Raw genomic sequence first — 14,582 nt, 5'->3', positions numbered from 1 at the left:
GCCTTTGATAACAGCTGCTTAACCAAAGGTTTTTCATGTCACCACTGAAAGGGCACCATGGATGAGCTGAAGTATCAAGTCTCCATCCCTGACTGGCTCCCTCTGTATGCCTTTCACCCCCACCTTCTTCCCTGGCTCCAGGCCCCTCGGTGACTCTCCTCTCTGCTCCTGCCTAATCACACTGACCTGGGCCAGCGGATAGGTTACAAAGCCCTTGCTTTTGTTTATGCTTATTGCAAAATAAAAAACAAAAAAAACCTGAGGCCAGAGATTGGGAGGCACCATGAAGAGTCTGTTTTATAATTTTCATTTCTCACTTCAGGCCATATATATTCTTTCCATGCTAGTACACAGTCTTCATAAATATAAATATACATATATATTTTAAACAATATTACTGACTATATTCCCCATGCTGTACATTTCATTTTCATGTCTCTTTTTTTTTTTTTTTTTTTTTTTTTTGTGGTACGCAGACCTCTCACTGCTGTGGCCTCTCCCGTTGTGGAGCACAGGCTCCGGATGCACAGGTTCAGCGGCCATAGCTCACAGGCCTAGCGGCTCCGCGGCATGTGGGATCTTCCCCTGCATCGGCAGGCGGACTCTCAACCACTGCACCACCAGGGAAGCCCCCATGACTCATTTATTTTGTGGGAAGTTTATACTTCTTAATCTTCCTCACCTATTTCACTCATCCCCCCCTCCACCGCCCTCCCCTCTGGCAATGACCTGTTTGTTCTCTGTATCTATGAGGCTGTTCCTATTTTGCTATGTTTGTTCACTTGTTTTGTTTTTGAATTCCACATGTAAGTGAAATCACACAGTATTTGACTTCGTCTGACTTACTTCACTTAGCATAATACCCTCTAGGTCTACCCATGTTGTCTCAAATGGCAAGATTTCATTCTTTTTTATGGCTGAGTAGTATATATATATATATATATATATATATATATTCCATTGTAATATATATAACGTAATATATATATAGGCCACATCTTCTTTATCCATTCATCTATCGATGAACACTTAGGTTGCTTCCGTATCTTGACTATTGTAAGTAATGCTGCAATGACCATGGTTGGGGGGGTGCAATATATCTTTTAGAATTACTGTTTTTATTTTCTTAGGAAAAATACCCAGAAGTGAAATTGCTGGATCACATGGTAGTTATATTTTTAATTTTTTGAGGAACCTCCATGGTGTTCTCCACAGTGGCTGTACCAATTTGCATTCCCTCTAAGAGTGCACAAGTGTCCCCTTTTCTCCACATCCTCACCAACACTTGTTCTTTGTTGTCTTTTTGATGTTAGCCATTCTGCCAGATGGGAGGTGATATCTCATTGTGGTGTTGATTTGCATCTCCCTGATGATTAGTGACGTTGAGCATCTCTACATGTGTCTGTTGACCATCTGCATGACTTCTTTGGAAAAATGTCTATTCAGTTTCTCTGCCCGTTTTTGTTTGTTTGTTTGTTTGTTTTGGCTGCACCAGGTCTTAGCTGTGGCACGCGGGATCTTCATTGCAGCATGCGGGATCTTTAGTTGTGGCATGTGGGAACTTAGTTGTGGCATGCATGTGGGATCTAGTTCCCTGACCAGGGATCGAACCCGGGCCTCCTGCATTGGGAGCACAGAGTCTTATCCACTGGACCACCAGGGAAATCTCTCTGCCCATTTTTTAATCAGGTTGTTTGGGTTTTTTGATGAGTTGTATGAGTTCTTTGTATATTTTGGATATTGACCCTTATCAGATATATCATTTGTAAATATCTTCTCCCATTCAGTGGGCAGCTACTGATAGTTTCCTTTGCTGTGCAAGAGCTTTTAATTTGATATAATCCCATTTTATTTCTTCTTTTGTTTTCCTTACCTGAGGAAACACATCCAAAAAAATATTGCTAAGACCAATGTCAAAGCGTGTACTGCTTATGTTTTCTTCCAGTTTTATGGTTTCAGGTCTTACACATAAGTCTTTATTCCATTTTGAGTTTATTTTTGTATATGATATTAAAAAGTAGTTCATTTGATTCTTTTGAATGTATCAATAGCTATCCAGTTTTCCCAACACCATTTATTGAAGAGGCTGTCTTTTCCCCATTGTATTTCTCCATTGCCTCCTTTGTTGTACATTAACTGAACATAGAAGTGTGCGTTCATTTCTGGTCTCTATTCTGTCCCAATGATCTATGTATCTGTTTTTGTGCCAGTACTACATTGTTTTGATGACTGTAGCTTTGTAATATAATTTGAAATCAGGGAGCATAATACCTCCAGGTTTGTCCTTCTTTCTCAAGATTGTTTTGGCTATTCAGGGTCTTTTGTGTCTCCATACAAATTTTAGAATTTTTTGTTCTAGTTCTGTGGAAAATGCCATTAGTATTTTGATAGGGATTACATTGAATCTCTAGATTGCCTTGTGTAATATGGTCATTTTAACAATATTAATTCTTCTCAGCTTGTGCGCCGCGGGCCCCTTACAGCCAGGCCGCGGGCCCCTTACAGCCAGGCCTCGCGCCCGAGCAGCCTTCGGCCCCCCTGGCGTCCCTCGGCTGGGCCGGCCCGCGCCTCCGGGACCATGCTGCGCTGGCTGCGGGGCGTCGTGCTGCCCGCGGCGGCCTGCCAGGACGCGGAGCCGCCGACGCGCTACGAGACCCTCTTCCACAAGCTGGACCGCAACGGGGACGGCGTGGTGGACATCTGCGAGCTGCAGGAGGGGCTCAAGAGCCTGGGCATCCCCCTGGGCCAGGACGCCGAGGAGAAAATTTTTACTACTGGTGATGTCAACAAAGATGGAAAGCTGGATTTTGAAGAATTTATGAAGTACCTTAAAGACCATGAGAAACAAATGAAATTGGCATTTAAGAGTTTGGACAAAAATAATGATGGAAAAATTGAGGCTTCTGAAATTGTCCAGTCTCTCCAGATACTAGGTCTAACTATTTCTAAACAACAAGCAGAGTTGATTCTTCAAAGCATCGATGCTGATGGGACGATGACAGTGGACTGGAATGAATGGAGAGACTACTTCTTATTTAACCCTGTTACAGACATTGAGGAAATTATCCGTTTCTGGAAACATTCTACTGGTATTGACATAGGAGACAGTTTAACTGTTCCAGATGAATTCACGGAAGATGAAAAGAAGTCGGGGCAGTGGTGGAGGCAGCTTTTGGCAGGAGGTGTTGCTGGTGCCGTCTCTCGAACAAGCACTGCCCCTTTGGATCGTCTGAAAGTCATGATGCAGGTCCATGGTTCAAAATCAGAGAAAATGAACATATATGGCGGCTTTCGACAGATGGGGAAAGAGGGAGGTATCCGCTCACTTTGGAGAGGAAATGGTACAAATGTCATTAAAATTGCTCCTGAGACAGCTGTTAAGTTCTGGGTATATGAACAGTACAAGAAGTTGCTTACTGAGGAAGGACAAAAAGTGGGAACCTTTGAGAGATTCGTTTCTGGTTCCATGGCTGGAGCAACTGCACAGACACTTATTTATCATATGGAGGTTCTGAAAACCAGGCTGGCTGTAGGCAAAACTGGACAATACTCTGGGATGTTTGATTGTGCCAAGAAGATTTTGAAACATGAAGGCATGGGAGCTTTTTACAAAGGTTACGTTCCCAATTTATTAGGCATCATACCTTATGCAGGTATAGATCTTGCTGTGTATGAGCTCTTGAAGTCCCATTGGCTAGATAATTTTGCCAAAGACTCTGTAAACCCTGGAGTCGTGGTGCTGCTGGGATGTGGTGCCTTATCCAGCACCTGTGGTCAGCTGGCCAGCTACCCCTTGGCTTTGGTGAGAACACGCATGCAGGTTCAAGCCATGGTAGAAGGAGCCGCACAGCTGAACATGGTTGGGCTCTTTCGACGAATAATTTCTAAAGAGGGAATACCAGGACTTTACAGAGGCATCACCCCAAACTTTATGAAGGTGCTTCCTGCTGTAGGCATCAGTTACGTGGTTTATGTAAATATGAGACAAACTTTAGGAGTAACTCAGAAGTGACATGCTGAATTTTTTGCTTTAGCATAATTATTGAAACTTTCAACCATCTCCAGAGTGACCTTTTCTCCTAGAGCTGCAACAAGTCCATGGCAAAAAGAAGCTGTATTTTTTTTTTCACAAAAGGGAAGAGCAAATCATTGGTAACTTCAAACATTTGGACTCAATTTTATACATTCAGAAATGCTAAAAATCATTGTTTTGATAAGCTCATACAGTTTTGAAAAGGCAATAAAATTATATCTTTTCTTATTAGTCCTTTCTACAAATCTCTGCCTAGAATCCTAAATCTGAAAAGATGTACTTGCTGAACTAAATTTGCTTTGTGTGAATTATAAATCTTTGATCTTTATTTTGGTTGGTTCAAGTTTATGCCAGTTCCTTTATACTTAAATCTCTTTTTCTTAAAAACAAAATGATTGGAAAACCTAGAAACTTAAATTATTTATGTATTTTGAATGTCTTTTTAAACTTCTTAAAATTTCCTTGTAGGACCATTCATGGAGAATCATTGCATGAAAACATAATCTTACAGCAGCCAAATAGGTATAAGGTCTATAATCTTTTTTAAAGCTGAATAAGAATGAACATAAGTGGCAGAACTTCAAGGCATGTGAATACCCTAGTCCACTCATATGATTTTTGTGTAAGGAAGAGTGATAAAATAATATTTATTTCAGTGAGCACTTCTCCATTTGTCTTGTACTGTTATTTGGTTCCCAGGATGACACACTGATAGTCAGTATATTACTGTTAAATTATCAACACAAGGCAACTTATTTGAAAAATTCTGTTTATTGTCATTGCTTTGAAAAGCACCAGGAAACAAAACCCTTTTACTTGTATCAGTTTCTGAAGAGCATCTCTCTTCTCTTTGTCCTTTGTTTCCTACTTGAATCAGACTTCCATTTTAATCAGGAAGGCTTCTGGGGACCATTCTTGGTTATCTGAAATTTCTTAATTACATGAAGTAGGTTGATCATGGGTGAATGGCGTTCTCACTTCCCCCTCACTTTTAATTTATTTGACCCTGCAATTCTCAATTTAGGCAGCACAAAGCTAGGAGAATAGTATATATTAATAGTAGTATATATTAATTTTATATATTTGGTACTATAAATGAAAGGCCCAATTTACAAACATGTACATTCATATTTTCTCTTTCCCCCAATGTAGAAACACATTATGATATAGAAAATTTGATTTATAATATTGATAGCATGTTTTTATTTTACTGAAGCCATTTTTTGTAATCAACTATCTTTTCTGATTTGTGTGATTAGGACTTAGAAAAATATTTATTAGTTGAAGTTATTCTTATCATTTTTCAATTTAGTTCTTTTTTTTTTAATATCTTTGTTGGAGTGTACTGGCTTTGCAATGGTGTGTTAGTTTCTGTTTTATAACGGGGTTAATCAGCTATACATATATCCCCATATTCAATTGAGTTCTTAAACTCAAGTTTTATTTCTAGTAATTTGTTATAAATTGCCAACATTTTAATGGAAATGTAGTGACATAATAGACATTTACTTTATTTGAAACTACCTCTCATATTTTCCGAACCAGAGAGAAATGTTGGACTTGTGTTTGTGAAACATATCCTAACATATAGTTTTCATTATATTAATTATACCTGATAAATGTCTCAGTGTTTTTATAATACATATGATAAGAATGGGACTCTATCTTCAGGGTGTTTGTACTTTTGAATAATACACAAATGACAATATTAAGGAACATGATTAGCTCTTTTTTCACTTGTAAAATTATGGAATGAGTAAAATTTCAGCTACTGAAAAATATTCATTGTTCATTATGAATTTAAATTGTTTGCTTTTTAACATTTGTAAGGAATGAATGTGATTTATCTGTGTATCTTGTATCTTTTGAAAAGAGTCTGGAGTTGAATATAGTTTATTTCTGGCATAACTGCATATTTACTTTCTGTTTATATTAAAATGTTTTTGAAAAAAAAAAAAAACAATATTAATTCTTTTGATCTGTGAGCACAGTGTATCTTTCCATTTGTTTGTGTCATCTTCAATATCTTTCATTAAGCTCTTATAGTTTTCCAAGTAAAGATCTTTTACCTCCTTGGTTAGATTTATTCCTAGGTATTTTATTCTTATTGATGCAATTGCAAATTGGATTGTTTCCTTAATTTCTTTTTCTGATAGTTTGTTGTTCATGTATAGCAATGCAACAGATTTCTGTATATTAATTTTGTACCCTGCAACTTTACTGAATTCATTTATTAGTTCTTTTTTTAATAAATGTATTTTATCTATTTATTTTTGGCTGCGTTGGGTTTTCTTTGCTGTGTGTGGGCTTTTCTCTAGTTGCAGCGAGCAGGGGCTGCTCTTCATTGTGGTGCGTGGGCTTGTCACTGCAGTGGTTTCTTTTGTTGCAGAGCACAGGCTCTAGGTGCACGGGCTTCAGTGGTTATGCCATGCGGGCTCAGTAGTTGTAGCCCACAGGCTCTAGAGCACAGGCTCAGTAGTTGTGGCGCGTGGGCTTAGTTGCTCCGTGGCATGTGTTCTCTCTCTTTTCTCCTTCTGGGACACCTATATTGTGAATGTTAGTATGCCTGATGTTGTCCTAGAGGTCTCTTACACTGTCCTCATTTTTTTAAATTCTTTTTTCTGTTCAGCTTGGGTGACATTCACTACTCTGTCTTCCAGTTCACAGATCCATTCCAATGTATCATCTAACCTACTCTTGACTCCTTCTAGTGTTTGTTGTTGTTGTTTTTTTAGTTTTTGTATTCAGCTCTGTTTGATTCTTCTTCATTAAACTTCTCGCTGTGTTCATCCAGTCTTCTGAGTTCATTGAGCGCCTTTATGATCATTACCTTGAATTCTTTATTGGGTAGATCGCTTATCCTCACTCTTCTTAGTTCTTCTTCTGGGTTTTATCTTGTTCCTTCATTTGGAACATATTCCTCTGTCACCTCATTTGACCTAATTTCCTGTTTTTATTTTTATGTATTAGGTAGGTCGGTTATGTTCCCCAATGTTGGAGAAGTGGCCTTATGTAGGAGTCATCTTTTGAGGCCCAGCAGCACACTGCCCTCTGGTCAGCAGACTTATATGTGCTAGTGGTGTCCCCTATGTGGGCTGTATGGGCCCTTCTGTTGTGGCAGGGCTGACTACTGTGGGCCTGGTGGCAGGTGGGGCTGGCCCCAAGCCCAGTTGGCTGCCAGGCCCTACCTCATGCGGCAGTTGCTGGTGGGCTGCTAGGCTGAGTCCTGGTGCAGCTGGTTGTGGGGCCTGGAGGATCCCGGGGCTGGTGCTGGCCTGCTGGTGGGCAATGCCAGGTCCTGCGGAGGCTGGTTAAGGGGCTGGTGGGTCCACAGCTGGTACAGTCCTGCTGGTGGGTGAGGCTGGATCTCCAGGAGGCTGGCTGACTGGACATGGGGGTTCCCAGGACTGGTGCCAACTGGCTGGTGGGCAGGGAAGCCCCCTGTGGTAATAGGCTAGAGGGAGGACTCCAAAACAGCCCTTTGCACTAGCATCCTCATGGTAGATTGAGCTCCCCAAAATGGCCCTTGCCAGCATCTATGTCCCTAGGGGGAGTCCCAGTCCCAGTTGCCTCCTGCTTCACCAAGATCAATAAGTGAGTGTGACTCAGGCTCCTTTCAAACTACTCCCTCTGCTGGGTCTCAGAGCATGTGGGATTTTGTGTGCACCCTTTAAGAGCAGAGTCTCTGTTTTCTACAGCCTCCCAGCTCTCCCATACACAAGCCCTGCTGGCCTTCAAGCCAGTCATTCTTGGGACTCATCTTCCCAATTCAGGACCCCTGGGCTGGGGAGGCTGATGTGGGGCTTGAATGCCTCACTCCTTGAGAAGAACCTCTGCAATTGTAATTATCCTCCTGTTTGTGGGTCACCTATCTGGGGATGTGGGTCTTGACTATACAATGTCTCTGCTCCGCCTACCTACCTTGTTGTCGTTCCTTCTTTATATCTTTAGTTGTGAAAAATCTTTTCTGCTAGTCTTCAGGTCATTCTCATTGATACTTTCTCTGTAAATAGTGGTAATTTTGGTGTGTCTGTGGGAGGAAGTGAGCTCAGGGTCTTCCTGCTCCACCATTTTGGCCACTCCCTCCATAATTATTATTTTTTCTTTTTTTGGCCACTCCACGTGGCATGCAGGATCTTAGTTCCCTCACCAGGGATCAAACCCATGCCCCCTGCAGTGGAAGCACCGAGTCCTAACCATTGGACTGCCAGGGAATTCCCAATAATTGTAATTTTTAAACCACGAATTCTATTAAGTGGGTATACCAGCATTTATTTAACCATTCTCCAATTGTGGATCATTTGGGCAGTTTTTCCTTCTTTGGGGATTATTGTTTTAAAATATATCCCCCAAGGGGAATCATGGTGTCAAAGGGCATTAATGTTTTTATGGCCCTTGCTATATATTTTTAGATACCCCTTTCTAAAGGGGAAGGGGGAGGAGGCTGGTATCAATCCCCCCGCCTGGATCGGTGGTTCTCAAAGTGTGGTCCAAGCACCCCTTGGGGAGAGGGTTCCTGGGACACTTAGGGAACCCACAAAGTCAAACCATTTTTATAATATTACTAAGATGTTATTAACCTTTTCCACACACTTCGTCTCATGAGTGTACAGTGGGCTTTTCCAGAGGCTGCAAGATGTGTGATATCACAACAGACTGAATGCAGAAGCAGAAAGGAAAAGTCAACCATCTTTTATTAAGTCAGATATCAGAGAGATTTAGGAACCTGTAAAAATAATACCTCTCTTCTCACTAATTATTTTGTTTTGGAAAATAAAATTATTTTTCATAAAAATGTTTTGTAAATATTTTAAATTTTTGTTTTAATTTCTAACATCAAAAATACTGATAGACATAATCTACATAAATGAAAGCTTTGGGGGGGTCCTTAATACTTTTTAATAATGTGAAGTTTTCCTGAGATCATAATTTGAGAACCGCTGACCTGGACATGATATGGCAGAGTGCAGGGTCAGCTGAGTGGGGCTCATTTCAACCAACACCTACTAGCCTGTATCCCAGGCAAGGCACCTGGGACGACATGCAAAGAAATGCTACATTTTTTTCTTTTTATCTCTTCTTCCCCACTTTTATTTCTTCTGCTCTTCCCTTTCCCTCTTCTCAGTTTTCCTCTTGTTTTTCTCCTTTCCCCTCCCCCAGCCTCAATTCTCATAACAAAAGTCACACAGATAACAACACCTTCCCTTTTTCATATGAACTGAAATTTTTTCTTACATCTAAATAAAGATTTAGTGACATTTGAAATAGGCTTTTCGTTATTACTCATCCCATTCAAAAATGTAATGTGTATATTTTTAAAACACCTCTTCACATGTAATCAAAGAACTGAAAATGAGACTTTTTTCCCTATCAAATTGGCAGGGATTTATTAAATGACAATCCTTAGTGCTGGCAGAAGTCTAGGGAAAAGGACACCTTCATGCAGTTTCTAGAAGGCAATTTGGCAGTACCGATCCAGAACCTTAAAAATAGCTTACCCTTTGACTCAGAGGAACATAAATGTTTATCAGGTCTGCTTTGTGCCACTTGCAACTTGGAGTTTCCTGAGATCCTGAGAATTGAGAGTGTAGGAAGGAACTTTTTTCCCCTTTTATTCTACCCAGAGAAAATTAAATTAGGGAGGGAGGGGCTTTCTAGACTTCAGGTAGAAAGAACATGATCAAAGGCAAATCTTCCAGCAGGCCAGGGTCTTCTGGAGAGCAGGGAGCCTGAGGAAGCCACCACTTGGGTGCCGGGAGCTGGCAAATCTGGTGACCGCTTTGACTGTTCTCCATATCGGAATGCTTTCCTGCTATTCTCAAGCCTTTAGTAATATATGATTAAAAGGTACATCCTGGGCTTAGCTATGAGATCCAGAAGTCATCTGGAGTCTCACCACCCCTTGAGCTCTAGACGAGACTGGCTCACCTGGACCTCAAGGGGCTGGAGAAGGACAAAGCCCTCCCTCCCTGGGATGTCCTGTTCCATGGATGAAGAATAGCCAAAGCCCTCCCAAGTTTTCTAGGAGCTCCCAGGGCAGGGCTGGCTGACATCTCCATGGTGCCCTCTGGCCACCATGCTGTCAGCCTCTTCCTAGAGTTCCAGCAAGCCCCCCTGCCCACAGGCAGTCATGAGTTTCCTGGGAATTTTTAAAAATTTGGGTGCTGCAGAGAGACAAGAGGATTCATGTCACAAAACACAAACTTCAGCTTAACCACAGCTAAAATGACCCGCAGCCACCCTGTCCCTGGGGAGCAGCCTCAGGCTTGCCTCCACACGGACCCCAGCCTCTTGCTGGCAGGCTCCTCTCACTGCCTTCCCGACCTTTCTCTCTCTCCACCCTTACCTCCCACAGAACACTTGAAGCCTCTGAGTTGTGGCACAAGTTCACTCTGACACCCACACCCTTAAGTCCCACCTTCTGCCCTAACAGTTGTCGAGATGTTTCCTCGGCTAAGAGGACTTCTGGTGTCAGTTGTTACAGTGATTTTTGTTTGTTTGTTTTTGTTTTTGTGGTACGCGGGCCTCTCACTGTTGTGGCCTCTCCCGTTGCAGAGCACAGGCTCCGGACGCGCAGGCCCAGCAGCCATGGCTCACGGGCCCAGCCGCTCCGCGGCATGTGGGATCCTCCCGGACCGGGGCACGAACCCGTGTCCCCTGCATCGGCAGGCGGACCCTCAACCACTGCGCCACCAGGGAAGCCCCCTACAGTGATTTTTTTCATCCTGTTTCAACTGGGCTTTGGAGAATTGGGGTAAAGCCTGGGTCCACACTTGGGGTGCAGTGGCTTGGGGAGAATGTGCACCCCACAGAAGCTGGTTCTGAGGTGGCCAGAGGTGAGGAGGGAGACACTATGACTAAGGTAACCAGGGGCAACCAGGAAGGTTTTGTGGATCCTGGAGCCTTCCTCAGGCCTTCTGGGATAATGGACCCCCCAATGATGTCCACATACTAGTCCCCAGAACCTGTGAATGTTAAGGGACATGGCAAGGGGAATTAAGGTTACAGATGGAATTAAGCTTGCTAATCAACTGCCCTAAAAATAAGGAGATTATCCTGGATTATCCAGATGGGCCCAATGTAATCACAAGAGTTCTTAAAAGTAGAAGGGGGAGGCAGGAAAGAAAGCCAGGGGGATGTGATGGGAGAAGGGCTCAAGACACTGTTGCTGGCTTTAAACATGAAGGAAGGGGCCACGAGCCAAGGACTGTGGGGAGAGCAGCCTCGAGAAGCTGGAAAAGTCAAAGAAACAGGTTGTCCCCTGGAGCCTCCAGAAGGAATGCAGCCTTGCCACCATCTTGATTTTAGTCCAGTGAGACCTGTGTTGGACTTCCAAACTACAGAACTGGAAGATAATTAATGTGTGTGTGGTTTTTTTTTTTTTTTAAGAAGATGTTAGGGGTAGGAGTTTATTAATTAATTAATTTATTTTTGCTGTATTGGGTCTTCGTTTCTGTGTGAGGACTTTCTGTAGTTGTGGCAAGTGGGGGCCACTCTTCATCGCGGTGTGCGGGCCTCTCACTATCGTGGCCTCTCTTGTTGCAGAGCACAGGCTCCAGACGCGCAGGCTCAGTAGTTGTGGCTCACGGGCCTAGTTGCTCCGTGGCATGTGGGATCCTCCCAGACCAGGGCTCGAACCTGTGTCCCCTGCATTAGCAGGCAGATTCTCAACCACTGCACCACCAGGGAAGCCCCTGTGTGTTGTTTTAAACCACTCAACACATGGTCCTTTGTTAGAGCAGCCACAGGAAACTAATAGACCTTCCCAGACACTATCAGGAGAAGAGAACCTGGTAAAAGTCTGCACATCCTGGGTCCCTGGGATGGTAATGAGGGCATTATGAGGCAGGATCATCCAGGAATCCATAGATGCTGGAAACATCCAGGATACGTATACCCAGAAGACACCTTGACAAAGACCACCGCCGTGAAAAGTGTGACTTTGCATAGGACCAGGAAGAACGGGCTGGCAGTCCCCCGGGTCTCCTGGAACCAGTTCCCCCCCGGGGAATTCCCTGGGCGGGTCCTTGGTTTGGAGGCTTAGAGATCTGTTGGGTGGGTCTCATGGAGTGTTCTCATATTAGCCAAGCTCATTCTGAGAACCACAGCTCCCGGGGCTGCATGCCACTAGCTTCTGATGATCAGGACCTTATGTCTCTCAAACCACGATACCTAGGAAGCCAAATCATAACTGGAAGACTTCTGAGCAGGTTCTGTGACTCGAATGTTTCACAGCCCCTGCTACACAGCCCCACAGTCGTACTCACAATAGCTGCCCCTAGCACCAGGTAGGCTGTGTGCATCCTTGCACCTGGTTCCCCCAACCCCACCCCCCGACAGAGTGTTGACAGCTCTGCCAAGGCCTCATCCTTCACAGTCTTCTTTTTAGTCTTTCCACAGTGACAACAAAGTCCTTGCTCTGGCTCGGGAGCCCTTCTTTCTCCTGAAGCGGACTTGGCTTTAATCTCTTATGGTCCATTATCTGTTGATTCTCATACTTAGCTTTCAGACAACAGTCTTCCCTTTTTCCCACATCACTGGCAGAAGCCTCCTGGTAGTTTCTGTGCACAGACAACATCTCTCAACCTATTTGTTCTTGAGACAAAAAAAAAAAAAAAAATCCTTGGAGATGGGGGTGCATCTGTGGCTAGGCTGGACCCTGAAATGGCTCTGGGTACCTGTCTGGGAGGCAGGCTTTAGTTTTTCATCTTTATCCCAGCAAACTGTGATTACCTAGCTCCTCATACCCAGGGTACACCTACTCTGTCTGTTTGGAAGCCTCTTTAACTTGAAGACCAGCTGCTCCCTTTCCATTTTACTCTCAAAATTTGTAAATCTCAGATTCTCTGTAGCTTCTGGGGCTCTTTGTATCATATTTGGCATCCTTTCCAACTTCCCAACAGAAAGACAACCACGAGACCTCTCCCACACCCACCTTTCACCACTTAGCAGCTGTCTGACCTTTGGTAAAGCGCCTAGCTCCTCTAAGCCTCATTCTCTAATCCTACAAGTATTTATTGAGCACCAGCTAAGTGCCAGTGGCTTAGGAAAGTTTCTAGAAATGTAGCAGTAAACCAAAATCCCTGCCCTCAGGAGCTTGCATTCTAGTGGGACGAGAGAGGCAGCAAACAGATAACTAACATACATCGAATGTCAGGTGGTGACAAGTATCAAGGAGAAAACTAAGGCAGGGAAGAGGGATTGGGAGCGACAGGGACAGGGGAAGTGCTGAAATTTGAAATCCAGTGACCAGAAAATCCTCAGTATGGACTGAGAAGGTGAGCAAAGCCCTGAAGAGGATGAATCATTTCCTTGTTTGCAACATAGGGATGATAATAAAGTATTTCGCTCATCAAATTGCTGTGAGGGGCTTCCCTGGTGGCGCAGTGGTTGAGAGTCCGCCTGCCGATGCAGGGGATGCGGGTTCGTGCCCTGGTCCGGGAAGATCCCACATGTTGTGGAGCGGCTGGGCCCGTGAGCCATGGCCGCTGAGCCTGTGCATCCAGAGCCTGTGCTCCGCAACGGGAGAGGCCACAATAGTGAGAGGCCCGCGTACCGCAAAAAATAATAATAAATAAATAAAAATAAAAAATAAACAAATTGCTGTGAGGATTATATGAGTTAATACATACAAAGCACTTAGATCACTGTCTGGCCCATTGTAAGTGCTTAACAAATATTAGTTATTGTTATAATCATTACTTTAATAAATGTTTTTTTGAAGGCTTTATGTTTTTCAAACATCCAATTTAGTTTGTGATGGGAATTCAAAGATGACAAAGGGAGATGCATGCCATTATACTCTTTCAAAAAATCAAAACAGAGACATCTCTAATCAATTCCTACCCTCTTCCTCCCTGAACCAGGAATCCTTCTTAACATAGTCCTCTGGGCAGTCCACAGTAAACAACTGGAATTGACAGGTGAAAAGAAACTTATGGGCCATCCCCTGATGCAATTGCAGTTAGTGACAAATTCATCTTTTGAAATTCCCCCAGTATTCTTATCCATTTACTATGTGACGGTAATATCCTCTCTCCCCAAGAGCTGGCATCCCAACTCATTCATCTTTTCTATGCAATAATAATCTCCATCTGCTTTGAGTGGCAAAGAAAAAATGAATTCACAGTCCACTATTGAGATTATATAAAAAAATACAAACCACACTACACTGTAATTTGTCTAATGATTCCCTATTATTTCTTTAGGGATCATCCAGTATAAAGATCTTAACTTCCTATTATCTGTGTTTCCTTGATATGATAACAGGTCTGAGTCCTTGTCATGAACATGTGTGACAATGGATCAGATGTTCTTAGAAAAGAAAGTGGTTTTCACCCAGACTCCTTGTTCTCCCTACAAAACTGTAAAACCCCCACAACCTAAACACAGGCTCTTTTTCACTGTGCTTTCTCTTGGGCCTGTTCAAGACAGTCCCAGTATCTAAATTTAGTAGCATATTAATGGCGTCACTACTCACAGGCCTATTAAAGGTCAGTTCAATGGAAATTTTCTTAGAACTGTAAAGCAAAACCAAATACAATGCAAG

General features: G+C 43.0%; 1 protein-coding gene across 1 annotated transcript; it reads left to right on the top strand.

The window, feature by feature from the left end:
• The first annotated feature begins 2,466 nt into the window (after nt 1–2,466).
• Nucleotides 2,467–6,056, top strand: LOC116757155 (calcium-binding mitochondrial carrier protein SCaMC-1-like). Its single transcript, XM_032638565.1, has one exon. The coding sequence runs from the start codon at nt 2,579–2,581 to the stop codon at nt 4,010–4,012; it is 1,434 nt and encodes a 477-aa protein (XP_032494456.1). The 5' UTR covers nt 2,467–2,578; the 3' UTR covers nt 4,013–6,056.
• The last annotated feature ends 8,526 nt before the right edge of the window (nt 6,057–14,582 follow it).

Source organism: Phocoena sinus, chromosome 7 (genome assembly GCF_008692025.1).
Source record: "Phocoena sinus isolate mPhoSin1 chromosome 7, mPhoSin1.pri, whole genome shotgun sequence".
Taxonomy (NCBI): Eukaryota; Metazoa; Chordata; class Mammalia; order Artiodactyla; family Phocoenidae; genus Phocoena; species Phocoena sinus.
Note: the sequence above shows the minus strand (reverse complement) of the source record. Positions and strands in the feature narration are given on the sequence as shown.

Coding starts and splice junctions, on each gene's coding strand:
- LOC116757155 (XM_032638565.1), top strand. CDS start 2,579: ATGCTGCGCTGGCTGCGGGGCGTCGTGCTGCCCGCGGCGGCCTGCCAG.